The following is a 10,123-nucleotide window of genomic DNA, read 5'->3' as shown; positions in this document are numbered from 1 at the left end:
CCCAGAGCTGCTCTGAGCTGTCACCTGCTCACTAGGACAGACCCAGAGCAGGCACTGATGGGGCTTCTGTTGTTTTCTAAGGATCAGTGGAAGGAGCTCTCCCATGAAGACCTGGAACCTCCACCTGAGCACGTGCCCCCACCTCCCCGGCCACCCAAACGCACACTGGAGCCTCACAATGGGAAATGCAAGGAGCTCTTCACCAACCACCAGTGGGTGAACGAGGAGACCTGTGAAGATGAAGACAACCTGGCCAGAGAGGAAGTCGGAGCCCCCTCAAGTGCTGCGCACAGCGTGAGCAGGTGATGGAGGCCTGGCTGCTGGGGGCGGGCTGAGAGGAAGTGGCTTGCTGTCCAGAAACACACGAAGGCATTGAAACTTTGAGGCTACAAGAGGTGCTTCTGCATGCGTGAGAAATGGTGTTGCAGGGCTGGAAAGCTGGCTCGGTGAATGAGAAATGGTGTTGCCACTGTCCGGCCATTGCCCTGGATTGTCCTGTGAAATGACAGGGCATCATGGGGTTCCAGTGCTCTGTGTGGTGTGTGTCTGATTCGCTCAGTGTCCACCAGAACAAGGCAGGCAGGGATTGCAGCTTGCTCGCTCTCGCTGGTAGAAGCATTGCTGAGCACTCAGTGGAGTACTCGCTCTGTGGAGTACTCGCTCTGTGGAGTACTCGGTAGTATTAGAATGTGCCCAGCGTCTATGCTGCAGACTTTCCATCTGGGGAAAGGACAAGCTCTCAGCATTGTGTGGTAGAGCTGGGGTGATCAAGAAAAGTCTGTGCCTGCAGGAAGTGGCACTGTGGTGACCCCAGTGGGAGGAGCCATTTCTTGAGTTGGCCGCCTCCTTCCTGGAGGGCAGTTTTGAGGTGTGGGCACACAGTCTGACTCTCAGCAGTACCCACCCAGGGCTTTGCACACAGCGTGCAGAGGCATGGCCTAGCTGCCCTCATTCTAGCGTGCATGGACAGAGAAGGTACAGAGCCGACAGTGGACAGGAAGCCATGTTGCTCCTGCAGCTGGGATGGGGATTGGGTATGTGTTTGCCTAGAGCTGGGACTTCCCATCCCTGCTTAAGTACACTGGTAGGCTGCCTGGAATTAAACCCAACCCTGGCCGAGACTACTGCCCAGGCTCCTCCAGGGCTAGGAGACAAGCAGGCTGCCGCGTTCCCTGTGCTGGCTTCCCCACTGGGAGGGGATGGTATTGTTTTCCTTCTTCTCAGGGTAGATAACCTGTCTCTTCCTCTCTCCTCAGCATGAGTCATGACACTGAAGTTAGGAAACGGATGGTGGGTGGAGGTCTTCAAAGTGCTCAGGCATCTGTCCCCACCAAGGAAGAGCTGTCCCCAACTGAGGAGGAACAAAAGGCACAATGGCCAACTCACTGGAAGCCCTTCCTGGTCAACGTGTGCATGGCCACAGTCCTGGCAACCGGTGCATACCTCTGCTACCGGGTATGTTTTCACTGACAGACTGGGAGGCGTGAGTGTGGGGCACTGCCACTGCCCAGCTTAGGATTCAGTCTGCGGCGTCTGACCTGGCGTAGAGCAAACAACAGCTCGCAAGCCTGCGCTGGAACTGGAAGGGCCAGCCCCAGGAGGGGCATCAGTGCACTGGGCTTTGAAGGAGCCCCTGGTCCCAAGATCAGAGTCTAATCTCAGGGCCTTAACCTGTTCAGGAGAAGCAGAGGAAATGCCAAATACTCTTCTCGCTCTCACCTCACTCCTCCCCTTCCTCTGGTTCATTTGTTTTTGGAAAAAAAAGAATTACAACACATTGTTGTTTTTAACATTTATAAAGGCAGGTTTTTGTTATTTCTGGAGGAAAAAAAAGATGCTAGGCACTGGTGAGGCTCTCGTGCCGTTTGGCGTGTGATCAGATTCACGATTTCCATTGAGTTCCAGGGGAAGGACCCCACCGGCTAGGACTGTAAGGTTCCTGCTGGCTTGGGCAACCCCCACTGCACCCTGAGCTCGCAGGTGCCCTGGAGCCCCACCCTGCTGAGAGGACAGCCACAGCACAGGCTGCCTCTGCACAGCAAGCCAGGCTCTGCTTCGCTCAGGTATCCCCTGCAGTTCCTCCCTCCTCCCTCCTCCCTCTTTGTGACTGCCATCTGTAAGATGGCCCTGCCCTCACCACCCCACCCCTGTATATGAGTTTCCCTGAGGGTCTTGCCTCGGGTCATCAGAGGTGGCTGCCAGCCCTAGTGCTGGGGTTTCCATTTCATTTGGAAAGTCATTACTACTCGGTGTAGAAGCCACTCCACTGAGGTGCAAGCAAGACTGATGGAGGAGGAAGGAGCCTTGTCATGGAATCCACTCCCCAGGACCTGTACCAACCTCTGAAACACTCAGTCCTGTTCCAGTGACCATCCTTAAAGGCATCAGATAGGTGATGTTTGCAGACTGCAAAGACTTTTCCTGAGTGGTGGTTTTCAGAGTCTGGACTCAGAAAACACCACCGAGCGCTTCCCTGGCTGCCTCTGAGGCTGGTGTGGCTGAGGCTGTGGGGAGGCGACCGCTGTGGGTTCCTCCAGGGCACTTGTGTTTGCAGTTGCTGTCCAGCAGCACAGCCAGTGCTCCAGCCAGCCTCTGGGCTGCAGCCCCAGTGGCTGCGGTGGCCCCCAGAGCCAGCCGCCATGGACGCTTGCTCACTTGGGGCCGCCTTCCCAGGCCATGCGGCTCCCATCCTGCATCCCCTTCTTCGTTCTTCCTGGAGTGGCAAGCCCACGATCATGAGGTGTTCGAGGGAGCCTCACGTGTGGCGTGAGGCCCGCCCGCCCGCCCTCCGAGGAGCCACTCTACTCTTATTTATTCACTTTGCTCAGAGGCAACCCCCAAGTGAGCACACCCTGAAACTGACGCGTAAGGTGTCCACCTGCACCCAGGACTGTCAGGTACAGTGACAGGTCAGTGCTGGGGTCGAGTGAGGCAGGAGTGCAGGACTGACAGGATCCACTGTGTGGCCAATGCTGGGGCAGGGGCAGGAGCCAGAGAGTGTGCAGGATCAAGGCTGGGCGTTCTCCCAGAGACCTAGATCCCCTTCCTTTCCTCTGCTTTCCCTGTGAGTTAGAAAACACACAGGCTCCTGTCCTCGTGGTGCCATGTGCTTGACATGAGAGACTTAAATGCCTACTCACTGGCAGGAACCTTTCATGCTCTGACCACAAGTGGTCGTCGCTGAGTCACCACCGCCACTCAGAGTGACAACAGTACTGTCCAGTGCAGATGCCGCCTGACTTCTGGCTTCTGGCCTGCCCCACCACGCCCCGCTGGATCTGACATTCCACACTCACACCTCATTCCCTGGACACTAGGCGAGCAGGGCTTGCCCTTCCACCTCTGGGGTCAGCCCCTCCATTCCGAGTTCATGCTGTTGTGGAGCAGGCGGGGGCTGGAAGCCAGGCAGCTCGTGAGAAGCACCCTCCTGGGAACAGGATGGGCAACAGTCCTTAGAGTCTGCCTGCTGTCGTTGCTGGCCTGGGTCACCTTGCCCACCCGGGAGAAACTGATGACGGTGCTCTTGACTCTTCTGTGAGGGGACTTAACCTCCACATTGGGTGGCTTTTTTAAATAAGCGAAGGCAGCTGCAACTCCAAACTGCCTCTTGCCAGCATTTCACATTTTGCCTTTCACCCAGAGAAGCCAGCACAGAGCCACTGGGGAACAGTGACGGCCTTGCCTGCAGAACCTGGGGAGGTGGCAGAGCCAGGGTCCAGGCTGGGAGCAGTCAGCAGTGGGCTGTGTCTGGAGGAGTGCGGTGTGTACAGTAGCCTTAGAGGTGGATATCCTGGAGAACAGGCGCACTCTGCCCTGTCGCCCCGTTGGAGGTAGCGAGCTGCTGTATGCCTTAAGTCAATATTTACTCAGCAGGGCGTGTTTCTCTCTCTCTCTCTCTCTCTCTCTCTCTCTCTCTCTCTCTCTCTCTCTCTCTCTCAATGGCCATAGAATAAACCATTTTTACAAAAATAAAAACCAACAAAAAAGAGTGTCCTGGAATAGTACCTTTGCAGGAGTGTGGGGTATCTCAGGGTCTTCTGTGACCTCACAGAACTGTCGGACTGCACCATTTCCAACTTGCTGTCTCACTAATGGGTCTGCATTAGTTGCAACAATAAATGTTTTTAAAGAACACAGATGTGATGAGGTGCTTTCATTTTCTTTATTGACAGACCTGGGCTGGAATGGGCAGGCATTTGTCTACCCTGTCAGCAGGAGGAGGCAGACGTTTGCCCTGCAGGGTTAGCAGGGTTAGTGTGCTGTGGGCTGTGTGTGCCACGTGACTGGCCTGCCTTTGCTGCAGAGATGTGAGTTCTCTACACTGTCCTCTCAGGAACTCCCCCTTTGGCAGCCCAGACTATCTTGAGACTCACAGGTCATTGGAATCCCTGTTCCAGCCTCCAGACCGACCTTGGCTGGCTGCCTGTCAGATACCATGGTCATCTCATCTCAGGACATCCATAAACCTCATCTGATGTCTACGTGACTTAGAAATGAAAATAAGACCCAAAAGTAACGTGACCTCCCATCGTATACAAGACTAAATATGTAACGCCCCAGGTGACTGACTACCAGTTTCAAAGTCACTTGAGACTTGTGGCAGTGACAGATGTCACTGCAGAAAACACAGCCCCATACCCCTCAGGTTCACAATCAGCTTGTGCAGCAAGTGGTCCCTGCTTGTGGTCCTGGCCACAGAACTGTAAGTGTTGTATCCACTCCAAACTGAAAGCTTCAGGTTTGAAAATGAATTCTCACAAGAACATCAGTGGGAGAAGCTGGCTGGTATGTAACTTTGGGATAAGTCCAGTGGGGTGAAGGCTTGACAAAAGCCTCTGGTATCCCCAAAATGCCCCCAGAGGAGGGAAGCCTACCATGATTCGGGTATCAAGAATGTAGGGAGGATCGCCCCGTGGGTCCTGCAGGGAGCCCTGTGGTACTGGCCACCCCTCCCATGTCACGGCTCTACGGACACATGATTATCAGGGCAGTGAGGTGGCCATAGGCTACAGAGTTTTTAATTGAGATTTCAGGAAATGGACACAAACGAGCAAATAAATACCAAGTCAGCACACGTGGTCCACAGGACTCTTAAGTGGTGACGAAGCCAGCCCTGAGAGCCCCTCGTGGGCATCTCGGACACCAGCTTGGAGTGCTTTCTCCACTCAGGAAACCCATTATGGGTCCCCATAGCCGCCACACTGGAGCATTTGTCCAGTGGCCTGAGGGTGCCATTCACTGGAATGGGCCTGCCCACTGATTGGCTGTTGCAGCCCACCTTTATCATACCAGTTCTGAGGGTGTGTGGGGCTCACACTCCCTGCATGTCTTTCCTGGAGCCTCACCTTGCCCCGGACTCTTGATCCTCAGACGCTGCCAGCTGCCCTGGCACTGTACCCCAGGAAGGCAAAAGCAGCATTTGGGGGAGGCCACAGCCTCAGAGGTCCCACATACCACTTCCACCTGCTCTGTGAATACACACCACTGTTACTTATCCCTGGGCTGGGTACCGACCCCAACCTCAGGTAACTATCCTGACCAGCTCACGATAGTGAGGGAGTGGCTAGGCTGCTCCACCCAAATCCCGGGCACGATGGAGGCGAGGCAGCATCAAGGAAGAAATGCCAGATATGAGCTCAGTGATCATGGCTAATTAAAAAATGGTGATTTCAATGTCTGCTTCCTGACAGTAGGCTTCTTGTTCTGAGTGAAGTTTGTCCATCTTTTCGAAAGCCAGGCGACCTTTCTCACCTGGAATGCAGAGGTGCCTGTCACTGGCTTGCCACCCTCTTGGTGTCTCTAGAGGGGCAAGGCAGTAGTGCTTGGGAGTTCCCTGCCCCCACTGGTAATTAAGCAGTTAACAGCCTCCTATGACGGAGATTTGGGCACTAGCCTGGCTTTGCCCCTGCCCTCCATTTGCCAAGGGCTGTAAAAAGTTACACCCTGGCTCCCAGCCTGCTATGAAGGTAGTCAGCCCTGGCCAGAGGCTACTAAGCATAGCGTGGCCTGTAGCAGGGTCCCCGGCAGCCCGGTACTGACAGCTGAGGTGGTCTCACCCATCTCCACTAGATCCCTGGAACCCCACTGTGCCGCGTAGGCCCTTTGACTGCACTTTACCAAACGACAGTGTTGCTTCTCGAGCTGCAACTCGCACGGCCTCCAGGTCAGACTGACACAGACTGACTATCTGCTCGATGCTTTCAATGCCCTGTAAGGTAGGGAGGGAAGAGCTTCGTGAGCAGCAGGCAGACCTCACTGTCATCCCTGTGGTACCAGACCGAACATGGTTCCTAGGACCTCCTCTGGCCTTGAGAGGCCTCAGGCCTGTCAGCGAGTTTGCAAAACTCTTCCACACCCCAGTGCAGGCCTGCAAGCAAGGCCACCAGCAGTGTGTCTGTGGACACCATCTAACAAATCCAGCTGCCTTCCTTCTGGGACTAACTGGAACTCTCCTCCACCTGGAGAACTGGGACCTGATGGCCACACTCAGAGCTCCCACGAGACCTCCTATTCCTTCACCCAGCACTGGAGCCTCAACAGGTGCCTCTGAGGACCTTTTGGGACAGCCCTGAGCAAGTAAAGTCAGTGGGTGTCCTCTGCACTGAGCCAGTTCCCACGTACAAGTGGGTAACAAGGTTATTCGAGGCAGATTCCCAGCAAGGGAGTGCAGGGGGTGGGAGTGGGGAAGGCGGGGCTCACAGGCCGGGAAGCCCTGTGTCATCCAGTCCAGAAAGATGAGCTGGAACCCAGGACGGCTTCTTAGAAATCTATTCACATAGTGAATTCTCAGAGTGGAACATAGGCTTTTTTTTGAGAGGATCTCACCATTTGGCCAGACTGGGTCTATGGTCACAGGTCTGTGCCACAACACCTGTTTTGTGCTTTTTTGCTGTTGTTGTTGTTGTGTTTTTTGGGTTTTGGGTTTTTTTTTTTTTGGTTTTTCGAGACAGGGTTTCTCTGTGTAGCCCTGGCTGTCCTGGAACTCACTCTGTAGACCAGGCTGGCCTCGAACTCAGAAATCTGGCTGCCTCTGCCTCCGAAGTGTGCCATCACCGCCCGGCTGTTTTTTTTTTTTTTTCAACGTATGAAAACTACATATTTTTGTGTATGTGACTTTGAAGAGGTTACACATGTGCATCTCACACACACCTCCACACACAATGAACAAAACCAGAGTTAGCAGGTGTCATCTGTGCTGTGTTTTGAGACAGGGCCTTTCCTAGACTGGCGCTCACAAATAAGACATGTTAGCTGGCCAGTGAGTCCCAAGGGTCCCCTGCTTCTGCCTCTACTGTGATTACAAGTGTGTGCTTTCACCCTCAGCTTTTTTTTTTTTTTAAATTGAGGTCAGAGGATTCCACACAGTCCCTCGTGCTTGCAGGTATGTAATCCTTGGCTCCCTTTAAAGTCGTGTTTGCCAGTGATACACAGAGAAACCCTGTCTCGAAAAAACCAAAAAATAAAAAAAAATTTAAAAAATAAAAATAAATAAATAAAGTCCTGTTTAATACCAATGTTCAGTAGGCACACGTCCCTGCAAGCAAGAAGAAATTGTGCCAAAAGTGGCCAGTCACTTCTGCCAAAGACCAAGATGACAGGCCGCTTTTACCTTCCCATGATTTTTCTTCTCACGAGAATTTGTCATAGTTCTAACATGTCCAACTGGGCAGGAAGTCCCGTGGTTGTCGGGATGTCTGCTGTTGGAGTCTGAAAGCTGGCTGTTGCTAGTCTTCTTGCTGCTGGTGAACCCCTTTACCGCCCCCACCGTTCTATCCCTGTTTCCAGAGAAAACATTTCAAGCCTTTGCCACCTCCGCTGCTGCTGTTTTGGCCCTCACCACTGGTGGCCTCCTGTCACCCATGAGGACAAAGGACTCACCCCAAGCTGCTGCAGAGCCATGCACGCCGCCTGCTGGAGCTTGGAGTCACTGTCGTTTAAAGCGTTGGTGTAGTACAGCAGAGCCTAGGGAAAGAGACCAGGATTGGACAGAGCTGGCAGGGCAGGAGTAGGTCCCCAGCTGGGTGGAGCACACTGCAAATGCTCCAGTGACCCAGTGATCCAGACCTGTCCATCCGTCTGGCCAGCTGTACTGTCAGGTGGATTACCCCAAGATTGATCACCTTTTCCCGGAAGCGCTTGTTCCTGGCCGCGCTGGCCAAGCTCACTCTGGCAGCCCTGCAGAGCCTCGGGGGGCCGTCCAGCTGCAGCAGTGCCCAGGCTTGCAGTGTCTGGGGCAGTGGCTGCAGCTGGCTTAGACACTTCCCATGCAGCTTCCTCAAGGCCTTGGCTGGGCCTGCACAGCTCAGTTCCTCAATAAGAGTAACTGGAAGACAGGAAGGGACAGGTACCGTCGGAAGAGGCTTAGCCATATTAGTCACAGAGAAAACTCCAAGATGGGGATATCACCACATCCCGGCAAACATTTCCTTCAGGTGGATCAGACACACCCTAAAAATGGGCAGAACCACAGGCCAGCCTTGGCACGGTGGTACACACCTGTAACCCCAGCACTTGGGAGGCTGTGGCTTGAGGATGGTGTGTTTGAAGTTAGTCTAGGCTACACAGTGAGACCCAAACTTCTAGGCTTGTCTACTCCCTGGAGCAGTCCTGGACCGCTCACCTCCCTCTCTGGACTTCCACCACAGCTGGTCGTGGTCTCACTCAATCTCAGTTTTGACAGCTAGAGGGAGAGTTACAGGGGCTCTGAATGGTGGCCCCAGCCAGAAGGCACAGGGTGTGCTGTCACTCCCTTCCAGGCTGTGGTCACCACTCAGCCCTACCTTCCTTGGTGAGCTGGGCGAGGTGTTTCTCCAGGTCAGAGATGCTCTGCCGCTGCAGGTAGCTGTGGAACTGGAACCAGGTGACCACCTGCTCTTCCTGAAGCCCTGCTGTGACCAGTAGCCCACCACAGCCCACCACTTGCTCCAGGAGCCTGCGACACACTGGCAGAAGGAAGGGCCATGAGCGGGACCTCAGCTGATCTCTCAGTAAACAGGTCTGTATCAGCTGAAAGGGACTCTGGGAGAGGAGAGCCCAAGGGGCCCCCCCTTAGAGTCAACAGACTCCTGGCTCTAGAACCTTCCCTACCCCAGAAGTTGGTAGCACCTGCCAGTAAGGTTCAGTTTGACTCAGTTCTAGCCCCTTTCCTGTCTTTTAGTTCTTTATTTGACAGAGAAAAAGAGCACACCAGCTAGCTAGTAACCACCACAGAGGACTGAATCCCAGAGGCAGAGGTCTGGAAATACAGATGGCAACAAGCTGCCCAGAGAGTGGAAGGAACTTCCAGACTTCAGATGCCACCCCCACCCCCGGGATCAACCTTCACTTGCCCCACAGGAAATGCTACAGCTGCCCTCAGGAAATGTCCAGCCTGAGGTCAGGACACCTGGATGGCACATGCCTGGACACCTCCCGCTAAGAACCCTTGAAGGCTTGGTGGCAGGCACAGGAATTCACAGCCGGCTTTCCTAAGAGCAGGGCAGCAAAGACATGCACAGCAGTAGGACTGCAGCTGCAGCACTGCCATTCCCCCTGGGACAGGCCAAGCAAGGAGGACACTACCTATTTCCAGCTGGCCGGGGTACTTCCCTCGGACTCGATGCAGGAATGTCTTCTTGAGCTGGCTCAGGAGTGTGGAGGCAGGGCAGGCCAGGACTCCCCCAGGCTGTGTGCACCCCTGCCACAGTGCCAGGCCACCCTTCCTCTGAGACGCCTGTGGGATGACTGAGAACCAGCAGCTGCTCAGCAGCCTAGGCAGGAGCAACTAGGAGCCCCAGAAACCCCTCCACAAGGACCCAAGGTTGGAAGTGAGGGCAGGAGGATCTTATCTCAGGCCCCTGTCACCCCAAAGGAACAGTCTTGGCTCCAAGTACCTTCCTAGTCCCTACCCACAAGATCAGTCACTCACTGCCATCCTGACTAGGAAACTGGACTCCCCAGACAGGTCCACAAGGGGAGACAAAGAACGGAGGTGACAGCCATTCCTTGGAGGGGACACCAGCACATGAGTGGAACTGGCTTCAGTGAACCAGCATTGACCTTGCCAGTATACAGAGACTGGCAAATGTGCTAGCTGTGTAATCCACCCATCAGTGGGAGAGGGAGGAAGGGAGGGAGGGAGGGA

At 54.5% G+C, this 10,123-nt stretch overlaps 2 protein-coding genes across 3 annotated transcripts in view; one reads left to right on the top strand and one right to left on the bottom strand.

The window, feature by feature from the left end:
* The window catches only part of Ptpn1 (protein tyrosine phosphatase non-receptor type 1), a 48,095-nt gene extending 43,959 nt beyond the window's left edge, over nt 1–4,136 (top strand). Inside the window, exons 8-9 of one of the 2 annotated variants that reach the window (XM_028769515.1) lie at nt 82–302; nt 1,257–4,136. In XM_028769515.1, coding sequence (XP_028625348.1) covers nt 82–302; nt 1,257–1,470 — 435 coding nt within the window. In that variant the 3' untranslated portion in view covers nt 1,471–4,136. The remainder of the gene's footprint in view (nt 1–81; nt 303–1,256) is intronic. The other variant, XM_028769516.1, reaches the window with a different exon arrangement.
* Nucleotides 4,137–4,143: 7 nt separating this feature from the next.
* Nucleotides 4,144–10,123, bottom strand: part of Ripor3 (RIPOR family member 3) — a 72,691-nt gene continuing 66,711 nt past the window's right edge. Inside the window, exons 19-24 of the mRNA XM_028769768.1 lie at nt 9,562–9,723; nt 8,781–8,942; nt 8,121–8,323; nt 7,879–7,962; nt 6,118–6,208; nt 4,144–5,751 (exon numbers count right to left, since the gene is read on the bottom strand). Of these exons, the coding sequence (XP_028625601.1) occupies nt 5,654–5,751; nt 6,118–6,208; nt 7,879–7,962; nt 8,121–8,323; nt 8,781–8,942; nt 9,562–9,723 (800 nt within the window). The 3' untranslated portion in view covers nt 4,144–5,653. The remainder of the gene's footprint in view (nt 5,752–6,117; nt 6,209–7,878; nt 7,963–8,120; nt 8,324–8,780; nt 8,943–9,561; nt 9,724–10,123) is intronic.

Source organism: Grammomys surdaster, unplaced genomic scaffold, assembly GCF_004785775.1.
Source record: "Grammomys surdaster isolate TR1022 unplaced genomic scaffold, NIH_TR_1.0 193, whole genome shotgun sequence".
NCBI classification, from domain to species: domain Eukaryota; kingdom Metazoa; phylum Chordata; class Mammalia; order Rodentia; family Muridae; genus Grammomys; species Grammomys surdaster.
This window is presented reverse-complemented; position numbering and strand designations above follow the sequence as displayed.